This window comes from Coffea eugenioides, chromosome 6 (assembly GCF_003713205.1).
Source record: "Coffea eugenioides isolate CCC68of chromosome 6, Ceug_1.0, whole genome shotgun sequence".
In the NCBI taxonomy this organism is placed as follows: Eukaryota; Viridiplantae; Streptophyta; class Magnoliopsida; order Gentianales; family Rubiaceae; genus Coffea; species Coffea eugenioides.
Window position 1 is genome coordinate 51587212 of NC_040040.1, and position 21086 is coordinate 51608297.

The window sequence follows — 21086 nt, forward strand, 5'->3', positions numbered from 1 at the left end:
CTTCGCAAATAATTGTGAAGAGCAATGCATACAATGACAAAATGTTTCTTTGTGTGGGAAAAGGGTATGGTTTCATTGTTTTGAGAATGGGAAAACGAATTTTTAATATTCCAAAAGCACGTTCAATTACATTTCTCAATCTTGCATGTGCTTGGTTAAAGCGTTCTTCTTTTGATCTTGGACGAGAAGCATTTCGAAAATCAGACAACCAATATCTAATATTTCGATATGGTGTCATAAAGCCACGTGTGTACGGATAAGCTGCATCACATAAATAATATTTATCTGCACAAAAAAACATATATCAAAATATAAATGTTTGTGGATGAAAACTACTGTAAAAAAATACTATTGTTTAAAAAAATTTAACCTGCTGGAGGAATAGGAAAGTTGCATGTTGGGTCTGCTAAGGCTTCTGACAAAACTCTAGAGTCATGCGCTACACCTTCCCTACCCACCAAAACGAATGTGAAAATCATGTTGAAATCACAAATAGCTAGTACATTTTGCATGCCCTTGCCTTTTCCTCTCCCTCGATACAGAATTTGTTCATCTACGGGTATGATTGCAGGTATAAGTGTTCCATCTAATGCACCTATAGCACCCTTTTGAATAGGACAAAAAAAATCAATAATTAGATACATATTTAGCTTGAAAAAAGATCACTTACATTTGAAAATACCTGAAATATTTGGAGAAGTCGACGTTGCTGTTGACTTGCATGCTGGTTTCCATTAAAATTTGGGACAATCATCTCTTTCGAAAAATGTAGCATAGCTTGTAGCACTTCATAAAAATATGTATGAATGGTATGGGTCGAATGGCTATATCTCCTTTTAACCACGTAGTTGTAAGAAACATTGCTACTTTTTCTTCAACTGAAATAAAACGGCTATTTTGTAGCCAACCTTTATTTCGCAAATGAGTGCACAAATTCATAAATACTTCTTTTCTCATTCGTAGTATTTCTATAGAGTGTGCAGGATTTCCATCAAGAATTTCATTTACGTATTCGTATCCTCTCAACATAGAATTTGTATCAAGTCTTCTTCCAATACGCCTCAATTGTTTTCCTTTTAGGATTAGTAATATTAATACAACTTTTAAAAGATTGCACAAATTGAGTATATCATTAAAAAAGATTGCACAGCACACTTCTTCCAATTATTATTTGACAAAACAAAAAAGAAAGTAAGAATAGTTAGCTAACATATATATTATAATGTAATCCATTTATAAGAAAAAAAAATAATCACATAAAAGAAAATAATTTATTCATTATCCCAAGAAAAATAAAACTATTTGACAATGAAATAATTTATTCATCATCCCAAGAAAAATAAAACTGCTTGCCCATGAAGTTGTCTACAATCTTGAATACTTGGTCCATCTGACTTTTCCAGGATCTCAATAACATTCATCAACTGGCTATCAACATCATGTAGTTTTTCAATATTGGTTTTTTTTGGATGTTTGCCTTCACTCTTGATTCCCTGTTTTGATTTCTTAGTTGAAGGAGAGGCCACATCAACTTCCTCCGTTTCCAAATTGATACATGTCTGTGAACAAGCTTCAAGACCATCCCGTGGTAATCCCTCTTTAGATGGACCCCACACATTTTTTCCGATATCCACAATACCATCAAATAATGGCCGGCTTTTGGAGTATGCTCTGGGATTAGGTTTGTTTAATCAGTAAAAGTCAATTGACTTTTTGACAAAAAACAATACCATCAAATAATGCCCTCATTTCATTTGGATATTCCAGTGGATTAAAACAAAATTTGCTTGCTTTGGGATTATCCTGTAACGATATGCACAAAAAAAAATTATTATGTACAAAAAAAAATTATTTTCAAAAGTATGCCGATTATTTAAATATTAAAATTGATATATAAACTTAGGTACCTTTAAGTGCTCTTCCCATTGCTTTGAAGTCCAATTGATGGTATTGGTAACATTCTTTCAAAGTTGATCTAATTCGTTCCTAACATTCTTTTTTTAAACTGCTTCCACTGTAATTATTATGGCGTGCTTCAATCAAACATAATTCTAAAAATAATTAGCCCTGACAGAATTCTCTGGTTTCATACCTACATTGCACATAGGTAAACCTATATATCATAACATATAGAAAAGTATAAAAAAAAAATAATAAATGGAACTAAAAAACCAACATAAAAGGAATTTTTGTTGAACCCATATTAAGGATAAGGCATATTACAGTTTGATCAAATGATCATACCACTAATGAAAGTTAAATTAAAGAATCAAGAATCTTAAATTAAATTATAAAATAAATTGTAATAAACAAGTTAGTTTGCATTAAATAGTCATGCCTTGAGAAATTGTGAAATGCATCATCATCAGTTACTAATTCGGATACATATACATATATATATATATATACTAGTATTCTTCTGTACAGAAGCCTCTTTACTGCTGGAACCAGCCGCAGAGCTGTTGCGAAATAAATTGTACAAATCAGGTGTCCAGTCCATGTGATCATTATGAACATAAGACTTTCAATTTCAAGCATAAGATACTCATGCCAAACAACCTATGAGCAGCTTCATTTTTGCTCAAGGCCTCATATTCATTCCCAAATCCAGTAACAGCAGAATTTGCACCTAGCATTCTCACTCTTGGCGTTTTAACTAGCACCCTTGGCAAGGATCGATATATCACGCCAGTCATCTATCTGCCCGAATTTAGATAATTCAGTGCAACAGAAATTACTCATATGCATAAGTTTTGCTGAATGACAAGAGACATACAACTTGTAATAAAGCATCGATCGAGCAAACCAGGAATCTTGGCAAGAGGAGTTGCATCTTTACGAACTTCATCTTTTTCTTTGAAAGACAGCAATGTGAGAGTGTTCAATGCCCATGTCAACTCACTCTGAAGAGCGAGAACTATCCTTTTGTTATTCTGCTCTCTGGTGAAAACAATTGAAGTAATGTGAATGAGAATCCATCAAATCCATAAGGGCTCAAATCTGAAGCATCCAAAATCCATTTTATTAGGCATAATGCAAGCCTATACAAATTTTCATTTCTATATTCCACATTCAATCATTAAAAGTATCCTCTCTTTTGCACCTGTTATCTGTGAACCTACTAAAGTGACTTGCACAGTTCCCAAACACTATGATAAATTAGCATTTCATCACATCACCTATGACCAAATAAGATATTAAAGAGCCCAATAAGCCTAACACAATAAAATACAAGCTTAGTTTGATATTAATAACGGGTTTAAAATTGTTTTCGAGCTTGGCTAGATTATTGTTCGACCAAGCTCAAACTAGCTTTGAACTCTAGTAACTTGGTTTATTAATTCGTAAATTTTAGCTGATATTCCCATTTTTTGAGATCAAATCAAGCTTAAAGAGCTGATATTCCCATATTCAATCTTCTTCAAACTAACCAATCTCGAAAAAGCTCTTTTCCAGGCAAGCTAGCTGAGTTCATCTTTTTCTCCTAATGACCTTACTAACAGTCCTTCACTGATTGCAAACTTTTGTAGATATTCGTAAACCTAACTTTTTTCAGCGAATTCCAGAAAAGCTAAAACCCTGAAGGTACTTAAACCCCTCTGCGAAAGAATTGACGAATCACAACAATTTAAGGGAATTTTCACCATAATCTCGGACAGAATGAAATAAAGATCAAAACTTTATTAATCTATCCGTGTGTAGACTGACCGGCAAAGGCGGAGTGTACTTGTAGAGGAGGACCGAGGAGAGTAGAGGGAGCTGCAGAATCAGCTGAGCCAGCTGCGCCAGCAGCTGTGGCAGCATTGCCGCTTCCGCTCCCGAAAGGACGGCCTCTCTTCGCCGCCGGCGTGGCGGAGCCTCCTGCTCCTCCACCTGCTTTGCTTTGGTCTCTCTTCTGCATTGCTGCGATTCGGTGATGGTCAGGACTGGGCCTTAAAGCTGAGAAAAAGAAGGCTGGAGAAACAACCATTCGATGTCGGCTGAAGGATGGATTATGGCCCAAATATGAGCCCAATAAAAAATTTTAGGCAAATAAGTGGGCCGCAGAAAAACTGGACCTGGAATGGATTTCCATGTGAATTAATTCACTTCTAAATTATTTTGACTCTGAGATGATTGCCTTGAAATACCCACGTATTCTACATCTATTCAAATTATTCCTATAATAATAACAAAATAACATGTTCCCAATGCAGAATATTTGTTATCCATCATACACTGTATAGTTCAATTATACGTTCATACTCCAATTTCATCCATAAATGAAGGCTGAGTAATGAAATTTGTTTGGACAAATTAGTCTTTGTGGTGGGATTCGAGTTGTGAACTTGAGTTGATCCTAAGACTGTTTAAACTTGGCGTAGAACAAAATTTGTTATGCACTCTTGAACTACCGACCGGCAGAGTCGAGCTCTACTCGAATAAAAATACTCGAACTCAAACTTGTCAATTTTCTCGAAAATAGAGCTCAAGTTTATACTACCTTTCTCAAGTTTGATCAAATTGAGTTCAATCCAGTTTAGTCAAACTTAATCGAATTCAATTTAGTTTTCAAGTTCAATTTTTGGTAAATTCTATAACCATCTTATCTGTTAATGTAACTTCACAATAAACAATTAACAATTATATTAGAAATGTACTATTCGATGAAATTCAACGAGTACTTTAATTTTTCCTACTCATACTTGACTCGAATTTTCATCTGAACTACTCACGAATCCGAATCAATCAAGAAGCTTCGTTAAGTTACACCCCTCCTCTCACTCTTTTCCACTGTGCTTAGCTTAACGACATTTATTAAGTGGCAAACGTATTAAAACCTTATCACATCTTCCGAATAATTACTCATAGATTGAAAACCTGCTTGTATGAAAATTTTATCAGCCGAGGCACAATTTTTGCTGTTGCATTTCTTAAGCAAACGCTTGAAAGAGGGTATCACTACTATTTTTGCTGTGAATGAGACAACGTACGTAACAGATCCGATGTATCTTAAGCAAGAAAATGAGTATCACAATTATACTAGCAAGGAGTCTAAAGGGCAAGGATCCATAATTTGTCCTAAAAAATGTGTGCTGCCTTCGTTGTTCATTTCTTGAGGAAACATTTCTTTAGTAATTCAGTCCCTAGTCTTTACCTCTCATGATATCCATTCTGGTTTTCTGCCATTTCTACCATGGTTTGGTAAGGCCCCAGTTTTCTTAATTGTTTTTCCATTCTGCTATCTCCTTTGAAGGCAATATATTCGCATTTGGCAGCTTGGTTTTATGTCATTTCAACCATCATTGGATCTGTTGAAGATTCCCTGCACCATAACAATGGATTAAGACGTACACCAAAACCTTCTATCATTCTTGTTGCTTACAAGTTTGATAGAGCAAGCATTGATTCTGGTAATTCTAATCTGGGGAGTCAGGTGGCCAGCGTCCCTGGAATTTTCAGCGCTCCTGGAATTTTCAGCGCTATTCTTTTTGTTATTATCATTTGCTATGCTCGCAAAAAAGGCCTTCTTGGATCCTGAAATTCAGAATTCATCCAGTAATGCCATGTTGAAGAGGATGCGATGCGTTCTACCAGTTGCGAAACAGAATTATTGCCTTTTTTTCCACAAGAGTAATACAAATTTTTAGCACTATATATGTGTATGAACTTACGAATCCTGACACATTAATTAGCTCTGTGGAGCACCCAACTAATATTGGACAAGTAATTAGAATCTGGATAATATTTGGAGTAATCGAGTGATTGTTAAATGGAACCGGACCTCCTTTCAATGAAAAAACAGAGAGAAATTTTTTTTTTTTTTAAAAAAAAAAAAAAGGAAATCCTCATTGGCTCTCATTTCTTAGTGGTTTACTGCTTCTTTATTCATGTCGTTGTAGTTATCCCATTTATTATGGCAGGACAAATACACAAGAAAAGAGAAATTTTCTGTATAGATGCCCACTTGAGGAATTATAACACAAATTAGTTGAGAAGAGAAAAGGGCAATTGTAAATTCTTTAATATGCTTCCATAAGATTCAATTTTAATCACGGGGACGTGACGGATTTTGTCACAATCCGGTCCTCCACGCCCATCGATCCCATTAATTCTTCGGACGATGAATTCTTCAGGCATTTCAATTTCCAACTTTCTCAGTGTTGTAATAAACCTCAGCCCATCAGGAATCATCTCCAGTGCTTCACAAAACTCGATTGCAAGATGAGATAGGTTAGGCATGGATCCTTCAGCCACCACCCACTTTTCTAAGTTTTTTATACGAATGATCCGCAGAGATACGAGTTTTGGAAAAGCATTTCCATCAATAACCATCGTTTTTGTCTCCACCAACTCTACAAGTGCCAATCTCAGGCTCCTCAAGTTTGGAAGATTTCCCAAGAAACTCATTGGATCTCCTTCAATTGAACACCGCCGCAAACTTAACTCACTGAGGTTCGAGGGGGAAAGGGGTGGTTTAACTTTTTGAAACTCATACCTTCCCCCGATTATGCTCAATTGGTGGAGACAATGGCAGGACAAAAGATCTAGAAAAGGAAGCACTACTTCTTCATCAAATACATAAATCACCAATCGAGCCTCCCGTAGATTGTGTCGGTTGGAATTCAAGTAATTGAGCATCTGAGGGAGATCGTTCTTCTCTTTACGGATATTCACAGTTGCACCGAGGAACCTTAGATTATTCAACCCTGACAAATGTTTCAAGTCTCCGACATCATCGTCAAAGCCAACTAAAGTCTCCAGCTTACTTAAGCCAAGAAAACTTAGTTGTCCATCTCCTTCTTTCGTTAGAGAAAAATACAAATGCTTCAATCCTTTCAATTTGCACAAGACATCAGGCACCCTCATCGTTACACTGACTCGTATATCAAGTGTCTCCAGGTACTGTAATTGACCTATGGATGATGGAAGTTCAAGCATGATACTGTCCTTTACACTGAGGAACCTCAAATTGACCAGCTTCTTTATTCCTTTAGGCAAACCTTTGCCCGTGAAATCATAACCCTCGAATTTGAGAACCTTCAGATATTTGAACTTGTTTGAATCACATATTACTTGAGGAAATGAGATGCTTACCTTCGGATATCCAGAGCCACCACTTAATGTTAAAGAACGCAATTGTCCACTGGCTTCCAGTGCCATACTTATCATAGACTCAACTTCACCCGGACCATCTTCCACGTGAATGGAACATCTAGGAGTACTGTCGTCGCGCTCTGTAGAACAATCCGATAAGGGATCATTTCCTCCTCGAAAATCAAGCAACTTGAGAAATTCAACTTCTTTTCCACGGGCCAGGCAGAAGTCCCTCATCAGATCATGAAGGTAGCATGACTCAACCTTTCTGGATGCCGAGAACTTCAGCTGAAGCATTGACCTACCAGCCATCTCATACAAGTACCTTTCAGCTATATCTGTCAGAGTTTCTCCTTTTCCGCGATGATCTGATGAGACCATCCCTTCTGCTGTCCACATTCGATACAACATCTCTGCATCTATGTCCTCATCCTCACGAAATTGCCCCAGGTAAAGAAAACATGGCTTCAAGTGGTAGGGTAGCTCGTCATAACTCAGAGCCAACACCTGCAACACGGCTCCATACCCTTCTTTACCACCTTCACTCATCCTTATATACGAATCCACATCATTCTTCACCGTCTCCCACTCCTCGAGTGAAGTCTTTTGACTCAGAACTCCTCCAATTGCAGAGATTGCCAAGGGTAGGTTTCCACACTCGCGAACAATTGCCCTCCCTACTGCTTCCAACAGTGGATCACTTTCACAATCTGCAAGAGAGAAAAGTGTGAATTACGTGTAAAAAAAGCTAACAGAAATGCATACAGGTATGAACGGCATAGAATCTGTAGGAATAAGTATCAAACTTTTTATTCTGTTTTAACTAATGCAAGTCAGATATATGTACTTCACTAGAGAAAAGCTAACCTGCGCCATTTCTTCTGGTAAAAGCTCTCTTTTGAAGTAACTCCCAGCCTTCATCCTCGTTCAGAAGGTTGAGTGGATAGAGGAATTCATCTTCTACGAGTTTCTGGTTCCGAGTTGTAATCAAAATTTTGCTATCCGCCTCTGCAAATGGAAATGCTACTTTGAGACACTCCCAGTCCTCAATTTTCCACAGGTCATCAAGAACAACAAAGCTTTTTGTCTCAATCTGCACTTTATAAAGCTCTCCTACCAATTCCCTCTCATCCATCTTCCCAACACTGTCCTTCCTCTGGTCCGGGACAAGCTGCTTCAGAATGTCTCGGAAGACGGTCATCGTATTGCACTGTTGGGTAACCGAAACCCAAGCAAACTGTTTGAAAGCACGTTCTACTTCAATGTGCTTGTAGATCTTCCTGGCAAGAGTGGTCTTACCGAGACCGCCCATCCCATGTACTGAAATAACTCGATGTGATCTAATTCCCTCATCAGTGATGAGGGACACAAGCTGTCTTATATCATCTTTCATCCCAACAAAATATTCCTCAACTTGATGGGGATAGGTTTGTCTCAGCCGCTGTTGATTCTGATCCAATCTCGCATTGGAACTTTGACCGTCTTCAGTACTGCTCAATGCAATGACGCCATAATTTTCCAGATCTGTGGTGAGGCTGTTGATTCCTGCTTTGATGCTAGCTATCTCTGAACCAACTCTGTGAAGAGATATTCCTTCAGAAATTAGGCACGAAAATCTTCTGAAAGCCTTACGGAAGCTGTGGCCCCTTCTCCTGGATTCGATTTCAACGGCAAACTTCTCCAAGACATCTTCAGTTCTGTAAGCAAGACGCCTGATCTCCCTGACATAATTACGGACAGTCGAATCATTCAATTGCCTTTTGTCGGCGTCTTTCAAGAAACATTTTGCATCCGTATCAAATATACTTCAACTTCCTTGACTTGATCCGCCACTCCGCTCAAGAATCTGGCTTCTTCAGCTAACAAATCCTTCACCGTTCCCAAAGCAAGGGAGACAGCTTCGCTACCCATTTTGGTGCAACAAACAATAACCCACTTTTTTTTTCCTAATTCAATTTGCTCTCTTACAAGCTGTATCTTGGATGATGGATACCCAAAGTCAAGGATGCTTCTAGTGTGAAAAGTGGGAACATGGGCAGAACCACCACAATCACAACAAGTCTGCCTGGGACCATTGTCAAAGGCTTATGGGTCCACATAGGTTCAGGCAACCGGTAGAGGGGGCTTTTTTTTGTCTGCATATTAAATCAAGTTTATTAATTTTAAAAAGTTCTATACCAATGTTGAGTAGTTTTTAGTTGTCTGCATATTCAACTAGGTAATCTTTGTACTGGTTATTTCTTATTTATCAAGTCATGTGACTTTAAGTAAATGTTTTGCTATTGTCTTCTTTTTTTTTTTAAGTAGGAGTTTTCGAATTCGGGACTTCTCACTTACACTTTTTTCCTTTGTACCACCCAATTCATTCCTCTCCCACTGATAAGTATATGTTTTTGCTATTGTCTTCCTGAATGAAGGATTGAGAGTTTTGTTCATGTTGTTTTTGTTGAAAGTACATTAATTTTATTTTTCTTCTTTTCACAAATATTTTTATGTTTTTAAATCTGCCTTTCAATACTTTATTGCCATCTTTCCCCTCCTTAGATTTGACATTTTGTAGTAGAATATGGGTTGAGATTGGAAATTGAGAAATCACATGACAGAAAAGGGTGATAGGATTATGGCAGTCGCAAGATATAAAATGAGTGCAGTATGACTTCAAAACACGACTCGTAAGAAAATGTCAGAAAGAAAACTCATTCTCAGGGGGCTTGGGGGGTCTTTATCTCTTAGCAGCGGGGCACCCCTGTGGGGTTTTCTATCCCACATCGGTAATGGGGGGGTTGGGGTTTAGGTTTATAAGTCCCTCACAGGACTCCAAAAGTTACCGGCTTTTGGAGTTACTGTGGGGAGTTAGGTTTATTTGCCAAAAATTCTTACTTTCGTAAGAAAATGTCAGAAAAAAAAAAAAGACTTCAAAACACGAGTTGAGTTTGGGATATTATATACAACACATTACGGCTGTGGGTTTTATTATATGAGAGGAGGAGAGGAAAAATGGAAGAACAAATTAAGAGCAGGGCTCTTCTTTTTTTTTTTTTTGTTTGAATATCAAATCAAGCTTAATAATAATCTTAAAAGTTTTGTAGTCAATCTTCGGTTTTGGTAGTTTGAATTTTCAAACAGGTAATATCTTGTGCTCGTTGTTTCTCATTTATGAAGTCATAGGGATTATATATAGAGTATTTTTTTTATTGTCTTCAGTTAAGAATGACAGGTTAAGAGTTTTGTTTGTATCGTTTGGTTGCTAATAGTATTGATTTTATCTCTCTTTTCCTGTACATATTTGGTGTGTGTAGAATAGCTTCTCCTATAAAATTCCTTAGTTCTCCACTTTTCTTATTTATATCGATCGATTTTCACTCTAACCGTACCATAAAGACGTGACTTGCACAGCCAACCATTATTCATCAGGAATTTAGCATAACAAGTGATCAGCTCATGTATGCAAATTTGACATAAAAGTTTGGCAAAATCGTTTCACATTTTATAAAATGCCTTTTTATATCTCTCACTTTTAAAAGTGTAATTTTACGTCTCTTACAGATTTACATTAGTCAAATTTGATCCCTATCTAAGTTTTTTACTAGTTTTTTTTATCGGAATCCACCACATGCTTTACACATGACCATTTTTTAGGGACAAAATTATCAAATCACATTTCACATAATTTGATCCATAGCCCCTCACATTTTACAAAATGAATTTTTTCATCCATCATATTTCACAAAATAAATTTTTTTTGTCCCTCAAATTTTATAAAATAAAATTTTTTATCCCTCATTGATTATTTATATGAATAACTTTTCTTGTTTTTGAAAGCTTATATATATATATATCTATTTGATTTCATCTGAACAGTACAAATAGCATGTAATATATCATGTTCGATTTCACCTGAACAAGTTAATTGTAGTTGTAGGTGAAATCGAATAAAAATCTATTACATGCTATTTATACTACTCAAGTGAAATCAGATAGATATATATATATATATATATATAGATGAAAGGTGCATTTTTTTTCTTTGAAAAAATCATTCAAAATGTCCCTCACATTTTGTAAAATAACTTTTTTGTTCCTTACTTTTAAAAGTATAATTTTACATCCCTTACAAATTCACATTGGTTAAATTGGTCCCTATCTAGATTTTCGACTAGTTTTTGGTTGGAATCCACCACATGCCTTACACATGATCATTTTTTAGGTACAAAATTGTCAAATCACATTTCACATAATCCGATTTATAATCCCTCACCTTCCACAAAACGAACTTTTTCATTCCTCACATTTCACAAAATAAAAATTTTCATCCCTCATTGATTATGTGTACGAATAGTTTTTTCTTAATTATAAAAATTCATGTATATGTCTATTTGATTTTATCTGAACAACACAAATATCATGTAATACATCTCTATTTGATTTCACCTGAATAAACTAATTGTAGTTATAGATGAAATTAAATAGAGATATATTATATACTATTCGTATTGTTCAGGTGAAATCAAATGGATATATATATATGGATTTAAAAAAAATTATTCGTACATATGATCAATGAGGGATGAAAAAAATTTATTTTTGTGAAATGTGAGGAATTATAAATCGGATTATGTGAAATTTGATTTGACAATTTTGTCCCTAAAAGATGATCATGTGTAAGGCATGTGGTGGATTCCAACCAAAAACTAGTCGAAAATCTAGATAGGGACAAAATTTGACAATGTAAATTTGTAAGGAATGTAAAATTACACTTTTAATACTGAGAAACGAAAAATGTCATTTTAAAAAATGTAAGGGACATTTTAAACGACTTTTCCTTTCCCTTTTTCTTTTACTTTCTCCTTAATCTTAGGGTCTTTGGTTCATGTTCCGGAATTGGAACTGTAATTAGAATCATTTATCTACCACAAATTCAAATTCGATAAAAATGGTGATAGTTGTTCTTTATTTATGATTCATGTTGTTCTCGTTCCCAGCCCTTTGGATTGACCAATCAAATTAATAATGAACAAAAACGAGAAGCTCAAATATTTTCTTTGGCCGATAAAGGAGAAGGAAATAACATCTTGGAAGGAATAGACTTGAGCTAAGAAGGATGAAAGGTTGGGCACTGTGGTGGTACAACTGACGGAAAGCATTTACAATTTTGAATGATGAAGGATTAAAATCTCAGAATTCTCTTTCTCATAGCTTCCACAATAATTCTCTTTCTCGCAGCTCAAAAGAAAATGGAGAAGATTGGGCAATGACTAGCTTTCCCATGTTGCTAAATGAGAAAAACTGCCCGGACCAGCTAGAAAGCATGTAAAAATAGACGTGTCCCATTGTGTAAACGAATTATTATGGTGCTCGTTCTTTTTGGTACCATCAAGATTTCGTGCCCTTTCCTCCTAAATTAGTTTTACTAGTAAAATCGTAATCCTACATGGATTCCAGTATAAAAAAAAAAAATGGGCATGGACCTCTACGTCATGCGGCCAGCTGCAGCTATAGGACAAATAATGGGGGAAAATCCACTTTTCATCCTCAAACTTTGTGACAAAGGTACATTTGGTCCCCAAACTTTTCGTCAGAACACATTGAGTATATGAATTAACGATTTTTTGCCACATTTAGTCAAAAAACAGGAATTTACTCAATTTGGACGGTGAAGACCACGTGACCGTTAACAAATGTCCAAATATCAATTTATAACCAACAAAAGTCAGCTTTTTGTGGACGTTACACAATTCCTTGAACAAGTTGTCCATTTTGGTATTATTTTAAGTTCTTACTTAATGGGCATTACCTATTCAAAATGCTAGCTTTTTGTGGACATTTTACTCTCAAACATTCAATTTATAATAAATATATAAATATTTTTAAGTAAAATTCAAAAAATGTTACAGTAAGTTCTTACGAAAAAAAACTAGTAGGTTATCTATTTAATATAAATTAAATATTTTTTAAAAAAGAAATATCCCATAAAGTACCAACTCTTTATGGCTTTTCTCTATTACATGAACCAAGTACCAGGTTTTTATGGGCATTTTATTCTGAATCATTTAATTTATGTTAAATACATAAATATTTGCAAATAAAATTCAAAAGCCGTTACACAAATATTTTTACGAAAGAAAAACTAGCATGTTTTGTATTTAATATAAATGAAGTATTTGAAAGTAAAAAAAATTGTCCATAACATACCAATTCTTTACGAGTTTCTTCCATTATATGAATAAAGTACCAGCTATGAGCATTTTACTTTGAATCATTTAATTTATATTAAATACATAAATGTTTATAAGTGAAATTCAAAAAGTGTTACACTAATATTATTACGAAAGGGAAACTAGTAGGTTTTGTATTTAATATAAATTAAATACGTGAAAGTAAAAAAAGAAATTACTCACTTTTTACTAGCTCTTTACGGGTTTCTTCTATTATATGAATAAAGTACTAGCTATTTATATGCATTTTACTTTGAATCATATAATTTATGTTAAATACATAAATGTTTGTAAGTAAAATTTAAAAAGTGATATACTAATATTTTTACGAAAGGAAAACTAGTAGGTTTTGTATTTAACATAAATTAAATACGTGAAAGTTGAAACAAAAAGAAAGAAATTGCCCATAATATATCAGCTCTCTATGGGTTTCCTCTATTACACGAACAAAGTAATAGCTATTTATGAGTATTTTACTCTGGATCATTTAATTTATATTAAATATACTGGATTGGAAAAGCTTTGTTGAATCACTCTATTAACTCTGCTAATCTCAAGCAGCTTTTCACTTCATTAACTCGGTGGGAAAGGGGAAAATTTGGAGAAGAAAAGCAGTGGATTAGAGAGAGAGTCAAGTGTGGACTTGTGTCTGACTTGTGTTGGTTATAAATTGATATTTGGACATTTGTTAACGGCCACGTGGTCTTCACCGTCCAAATTAAGTAAATTCCCGTTTTTTGACTAAATGTGGCAAAAAATCGTTAATTCATGTACTCAATGTGTTCTGACGAAAAGTTTGGGGATCAAATGTGTCTTCGTCACAAAGTTTGAGGATGAAAAGTGAATTTTTTCCAATAATGGGGTAATAGGTGCGATCCCCTTGAAACCTCACACAGCTCGATGGGAAAGAGTTATTGGGAAAGAAAGAGGAAATGGCCACAAAGTCATTAAATTATTTAAAATTTCATGGTTTGGTCACTATACTTTTTATTTATCTAAAACTGTCAATCAACTAATAGAGAGGTGCATTTTTTGTAACTCCAACTAGTACAAACTTATACATTGGTCACTTAACTAATGAAAATATAAACTTTTTTATCACAAAAAGTATGGTTTAGTTAGTTGAATTTCCATTTTAACTAAATAAAAATTTAAGCGATAAAAAAAAGAATTATAAATAGTTGGGTGACAATTTGCTTCATCTGCGCCTACCAAAAACGTTGCAGGATAGTGTTAGAAAAGCAATGCTGCAATTGTACAATATAGACTACTTGAAAATATGCATCGCCCTTATGGGTCCTTACCATGCTAGTTTTTTCTTTTTTTTTCTTTTTTTTTTTTTTTGGCTGACACAGTGGGTATTCAGGATTTGACGGATTATATTTCCTTACAATGCTAGTCTGTCCTGGTGAATATTGCTTGACGGGCTACGTTCTTCCTACCACTTATCTGATTCTGTACAAAGGCATACCTATGTTTCGAAATTCGGACCAGTCACCATCAAGATAGGGGTCAATGGATTCGACTCTGGTCAAACCCATCTAAGAATCAAATGACATCATCATGATGTCATAAATATATTTAATTTTTAAAATTAATATATTATGTATATATTAATACTAAAAAATGTAGGTTCAATATATATTTGATGTTTCTAAGATACTTTACAAGAAAATACAAATAAGGTAGTATAATTAAGTAGAAATTTATGCAATTTACAATTTAATGCATATTCAACAAGTTTAGAATCAAATTGGAGGGCTTTTTTGAAAAGTAATACAAGAATTTAGGCTTTAGTTATAAGTTCTAAAATGTTTCTAAGTGTAATAACAGTTTTCTAGTACTCTAGGGATCAAATTGTAAAATTCATACAACTTTTAACCCTAAACTTACTTTTCCTAGTTTTCTCTCATGTTGGTGTAGCCTCCCTCATTTCCCTAGTTTCTTCTTCCTATTCCAACTTCTCTACAATAGCATGAGTTTTTCTTCATTTCCTTTTTCTTTTTCATTTTTTCCTTTTTTAGTTTTGTCTTTGTTGGTTTTTCTGCTCAAAGTCACAAATCTGAAACTTGAATTCTTAATTTTTTTTCCGCACTTCTCTATTATCCATCTTCCCATCTTTTTGTCTTTTTACCATATTTTTAATGTGAGATCTATAATTAGACCTTGTTTGAGAAATATGTTTAAAGGTGATTTTTTGACGGGTTAAGGATGAGTTGATGGAAGGAAGGTTGATTTTGCGAAAAGGTGAAAACTATATACTGGCAAAGTCAAAAGCGGGCTCAAGAAGAAGAAGAAGGAGGAGAAAAAAAAAAAAGAAAAACCAAGTTTTTATTGGTTTAATTGATTTTCGGTTGAACTCAATTTTTGACCGAGTTTGACCAAGTTCTTATTCGACAGTTTTATGAGGTAACTCGGACTGAATGCTTCGTCGGTTCTCAGTTCAATCGATTGGACTAATTGGTCCGATCCAAGTTTGAAAACACAGAGGCATACTCGTAAGGTTTAGGGAGTTTTTGATAAGTGGATTTTACACTAGAGAATGAGTTTCAAAATTAATTATATTGATACTTGTAATTTAATTATGATTAATCGAAATAATTTAATGGATATGATAGTCATATTCTATTGTTTATGATTAATTACTTTTTAGTATTGAATCAGTGTTTACGTTTCCATGTCCATGTATCTCATATTTACACTTAAAAATAAAAAATCTTTAAAAATACCATAAGAGACGAAGAGAGTGAGGAAAAAAAATAAAATAAAGGAGGACGAAAAAGGAACAGTGATTGTAATTGAATATTTTTTTACCAACAGCTCCTAATTCTTAACAGATTCATAAAAGGGAAATTGGCAACTATTTAACAAAGAGTGGACATAAAAAAAAAAAAAAACAAAGACTGAACATCATAGGTTTCAATTTAAATGACCAAAATATCCATGTGGGATATCTCAATCAACTTCCACCAAAATGAATCCCTCCTCTCTCTGCCACTCTCTCAATTTTCCACCACCATTAACCCTATAACCACTACCCACTAGCCGCTACCTTCCTCAACAAAACGTACCTTGCCGCAAAGCCAGAGGAAGCAGAGATACAGGCCCAATGTTATGATAGGATTCTTGCTATAATTATGTGACGACCAGAGCTAGCAGCCTCAGTGGGGGCGGGCAGCAACGGATGCTCAGATTTGGTACATCATAATGAATTCAGAAACTAGCAGCTTCAATCAATGTTCTCCTCCTCGCAAAACATCTTGGTAAAGCCAAAAATGACACAAGCAAACGAAGGGATCAATAGTTGGTCAACACAGCATGAAAAAATTCAGCTCTTGGACGCTTAAAATTTCAGCATTCTCACTCTCATAGCTAGGAAGAATTTGGAATTCAAGAAAAAAAAAGACAGACACTTGAGAATTTTGATATTCTTGACTTGATCCATGACTACGGCCTCGAAGCAATTTCGTCCAGGGGAAAACAGTTGCAACATAATAAGAATGCAACACCGCAAAACTTGAGAATCTTTACCATACGACGGTGCCACCTTAGAGCTGATGCCACAATTCTTAACACCTCCTCGCAATGCTGGTCTGCCTTACTGAATATTGCTTGACGCTTAACATCCATCCCACCATTCAATGCTTTCCCATTCTGTGAAAAATATACTAACAGAATGTTGGCAACCTCGTATCAAGTAAAACATCAACTTATTTAATAGAATGTTGAATATCACAGGAGTCCTTAATTTACTAGCTAGAATACCGTCAGTCCGAACACTTTTATCTTATATATCCTTGTACTTTAGATGTAAGCATAAAAAAGACATTTCGGTCCGTTTGTTTCGGGTGAAAATATTTTCCTAATTTCCCGTGTTTGGTTGCACAAAAGTTACTGAAAACATTTTCCTATGTAAAATATTTTCACTCATCTTATGAAAAACAACTTCCCTTCCAAACTTACTGAAGTTGTTTTCCGAAATGCATGCATCCCGCCTGTAGTATGTTCCAAACTTACTGAAAACATCTTGTAGTATTTTTTTTTTTTAAGTGTAAACAGGAGGACTCGAACCCAAGACCTCTTCCTTACACTCCCTCCCCTGTACCACCCAACCCAACCCAAACCTCCCCTTAGTATATTCGAAAAAAAAAAAAAAAAAAACCTCATCCTGCTCATCCTATGTTAGTAATTAATTATGTATAATAGGGATATTCTTTTCTAGAGAAACTTTCAGTAGTGAGAGTGCAAGATATATGTCACAATAAGCGTTGCATGTGATTGATATTTGACACTAAATGACCAGCAATTTGTTTATTGTTTAAGGAGATATTTTTTATTCATATATACATTTCTCCAAGATTTTTTTAAGTTAAACAATGAGATAAATTTTCTTATTTTGCATGAGAAGAAGCATGTAGTTATAATGTGTAAAAAGTAAAGATAGAGATAAAAGTGAAAATATTTCAAAAGTTAAACAAATACCAGAAAAATGAAGTAAGAAAATATTTTCAATAAACTAACCAAACACCTGAAAATGATGAAAGGGAAATGATTTTCATGGAAAATTACTTCCATGGAAAATTACTTCCCAAGGAAAACATTTTACTTTCAACCAAACAGACCCTTCATGTTTATACTTTTCCGGTCCTAAATCAGCTAGCACAACCCTCCAAGATAGTCCTCCTGAACAACTATACAAATTATGACAATGAATGAGCAACCTTGTAGAGGAGCTGCGCGCTATTCATCTCCAAGGTCATGCAGGAAGCTATTGGTCTTGCCCACAGGCTTATGGCCTATAAGTTAGAGAACCAAGGGAATGACATAATTCTAGCGAATTTTGAACTTTGTTTCTCAGCATATGCATGACAATGGAATACAAAGCCCAAGTCTAACAAGTTTATGACTTTCCCCTCTGGCAAATACTTGCTGTTCCCAAACTTCCAGCTCTTCGAATCTCGTCTGAAACCCTTGGAAAACCTTCGCCTGTGTTCAAAGGCCATGCTCTGTCAAGGCTTCAACTAACAGTTTCACGAGTCAATTTTATGAAGCTCTTAATACAATTAAACCGCAAACACTTGCTACTCTAAATTATGAACTATTTTACCACTACAGACAAGTACCCAATGCATGGGATTGAATTCAGCAACATGCCAACTTTAGGAAAGATTTTGATGACAATAAATTTATTCTATGATAATTGGACTACTCTACATTTTACGAACTATTTCTGCTTTCTGTGTTCACACTAATCCAGCTTCACAGTTCACGGGACTAAGAAGTGTATGGTAAAGTTTTAAGGTCTATTCTGAATTTTTAACTAAAGAACCATTCTAATATTTTGCCCTCAAATTCTTAATAATGTTCTAAATGACAACCAAACCACATGGCCAAAGAAAAAGGGAAATAGATCACCAACCATTTGCATCAATCTCCAGAGAGTGTCGCGTAAATAGTCATAAGAACCCAGGTGAACCCATAGCTTCTCAAGTCTTTCTAGGATAAGCACACTCTTTTCCACGTTATGTTCATAAATTCTTTCGTGTTCAAAACAAAGAATAATTATCATCATGAGTCTTGAATCGATGAAAACTAAATTGCATAATACCGAAAGGGACTTACCCATCGTTTATAACACACAGGATTTTGAGCCAAACTGAAGACAAATAAGTTGATTGCTTTTTCTGATAGCTTTGTGTTGCCTACAAACACCATCAGCACATTACAAGCTGTACAAATAGACCTCACTGTTTTAAATATTTACTTCTCCATCTTTAGAGTTACCAGTAATATGCTACCTGCTTTGCACATGGATATATTTTTTGATGATATACATTTTATATATACTAAATTTCTTTACTAGATACTGATGGTAAATATAATACATTGTAAGAAACTATAACTAACAAAATTTAGTAATTAGCAGTTAAGCAAAATGTATTTATAAAAACAATTAAACACTTATCATACATTCTACCATATAAAAACTTTGAAGATGGAAGTTTAGCTAAGTTATTGTCCATTTTGCTGGAGTTGCAGTAGAAAGAAGAGGAAATTTTCTATAATTTATGAAAACAGTGCATAAATTAGAGTTAGAAAAAATATCATGCTCATTTTTAGCTATTGCAAAAGAGATCTTATAAGCCTAATCTCTTCTTCCAACTCTAAATAGAATCAATTGAAGATCAATGCAAAGTTTATAAGAATCTTTTAGGGCTAAACTTGTATATTTCTATTAAAATTTGAGGTGGAGTCCAAATAATACCTTAACATTCTTTGGGAACACTTTAAAGTATATCCAAGTATTCATTTGCTTTAAGAACCAATTTCCAATTCCAATCTAACAATAGTTTTCCTTTTTGTAATTGAGCTTTCTTTCTAATGCAACTTGAAAAATCTTTTTGTAACTTTAATCTTCACCAAATCTTGATTTAAGTCATTTTATGGGGTATGAATGGATCAATTAATGGTTAATAGCACCATTTTATTGCCCATTTTCACATTAAGGAGTTTGAGCAATAGTGAAAATTAATTGACTGTTTTAGATTGGAGCATTCTATTAGATTGATCATGGGGATTGATTTTTGGTTTTTATAATGACTATTGCCTTCCCATGTTCAAAAAAAAAAAAAGCAAGCTTTCATGCCGCAACGGATCTTCTGTCCCACACTCTGTGCCATTCTCTGTCCCATTTTTTATTATATTGCTATTTCTCCTTCATAAACATCATGTTTTAGTTCTTTTTGTTTCCTTATGATTCAATAACTATTAATTCAGTAAAAAATAAATACAACAGCTTCAAAAAAGCAATATATAATAGAAAATTAAAAAATACAGCAGAAAATGCATAAAAGATATCATTTTTTATGCATTTTGATTTTTTGAGTTTGTTAAATTTTGTGTATTACTGAATTAATAGTTATTGGATCTTAAGGAAATAAAAAAGAACTAAAACATGATATTTATAAAGGAGAAATAGTAATATAATAAAAAGTGGGACAGAGAATGACACAGAGTGTGGGACAGAAGATCCGTTGCGCATTCCTGCCTCACAACAATAAAGTTTCATCAACAAAAATTAAGCAATGGTCCTTTCTTTCCCACTAACATATTTCTTAAAAGACTAATTTTTAAATCACAATTTCAGACAATTTTGAGAAGAACTTTTCCGAGCAATATTTTGGTCATGGCTTTTCATAGTTTAAGACATTAAGAAGTGAGGATGATGGGAGAAAATGTGCATTAATATAAGCACAATTGTGAAAGGTTAATTGTAGTTAAAATTTTGGATATAATAAATATTTATCAGTTTCAAAACTTGTAGAATTTTTGTGATAGTATGTTTTGAAACATTCTTGCATTTTTTTCTTCATCAATATGTTAATAAATATAGTGAACTTAATTGTCAATTTAACCTTTTGTCTTCTCATTAATAGTTTTAAACCAACATATATGATATAGTGACTTTACTAATCATTAAACAATAAGGGCACAATATGAATGTTCAATCATCAATTACTAAGGGTACGATGGAGATAAGAAAAACTAAGACAACAATAATGCTTACGCTCAAAATATCAAGACTCAAATATCCTTTTATCTAATAAAGCATCCTTTCATTTTAGTTCTTTTTATTTTTCTTTTGTTTTGCATTTGGTGCTGACAAAATACTATGAAATGAAAAAGAAATGCAAATTATATATTTGTCATTTATATATTTACCTGCATAATCATCCATATGAACGCTGGAAGCTTATTTTGACCATTTTTCTTCAAGTCATCCCTCAAAATAGG

At 34.2% G+C, this 21086-nt stretch overlaps 2 protein-coding genes across 5 annotated transcripts; both read right to left on the reverse strand.

Moving 5' to 3' along the window:
* Positions 1-2339: 2339 nt before the first annotated feature.
* LOC113775749 (armadillo repeat-containing protein LFR-like) lies at positions 2340-3914 on the reverse strand. Of its 4 annotated transcripts, none has more exons than XM_027320746.1 (4): positions 3709-3914; positions 2807-2938; positions 2560-2700; positions 2340-2459 (listed from the first exon to the last, which is right to left on the reverse strand). In XM_027320746.1, exons 1-3 carry the CDS (start codon positions 3899-3901, stop codon positions 2693-2695), a joined length of 333 nt encoding a protein of 110 aa, XP_027176547.1. In that variant the 5' UTR covers positions 3902-3914; the 3' UTR covers positions 2340-2459; positions 2560-2692. The 4 variants fall into 4 exon arrangements, 3 of the variants coding, with proteins under 3 accessions (XP_027176547.1, XP_027176545.1, XP_027176546.1); XM_027320744.1 differs by having other exon boundaries at positions 2560-2696; positions 2777-2938; XM_027320745.1 differs by having other exon boundaries at positions 2777-2938.
* A 1981-nt stretch (positions 3915-5895) lies between these two features.
* Positions 5896-21030, reverse strand: LOC113774397 (probable disease resistance protein At1g58390). Its single transcript, XM_027318939.1, has 7 exons — positions 21015-21030; positions 18915-18994; positions 18219-18278; positions 16824-16946; positions 9046-9212; positions 7945-8882; positions 5896-7787 (listed from the first exon to the last, which is right to left on the reverse strand). Exons 1-7 carry the CDS (start codon positions 21028-21030, stop codon positions 5968-5970), a joined length of 3204 nt encoding a protein of 1067 aa, XP_027174740.1. The 3' UTR covers positions 5896-5967.
* Positions 21031-21086: the final 56 nt, after the last annotated feature.

Bases quoted from the DNA above. Each gene is read 5' to 3' on its own strand.
- LOC113774397 (XM_027318939.1), bottom strand. The intron at 18,279-18,914 runs GTAAGTCCCTTT...CTTTGAACACAG, and splicing joins CTGTGTGTTATAAACGATGG to GCGAAGGTTTTCCAAGGGTT. The intron at 7,788-7,944 runs GTTAGCTTTTCT...TCTCTCTTGCAG, and splicing joins TACCAGAAGAAATGGCGCAG to ATTGTGAAAGTGATCCACTG.
- LOC113775749 (XM_027320744.1), bottom strand. From the start codon at position 3,901: ATGCAGAAGAGAGACCAAAGCAAAGCAGGTGGAGGAGCAGGAGGCTCC. The intron at 2,939-3,708 runs GTCAGTCTACAC...TTTTCACCAGAG, and splicing joins AGTACACTCCGCCTTTGCCG to AGCAGAATAACAAAAGGATA. The intron at 2,697-2,776 runs GTATGTCTCTTG...TCGGGCAGATAG, and splicing joins TCGATGCTTTATTACAAGTT to ATGACTGGCGTGATATATCG.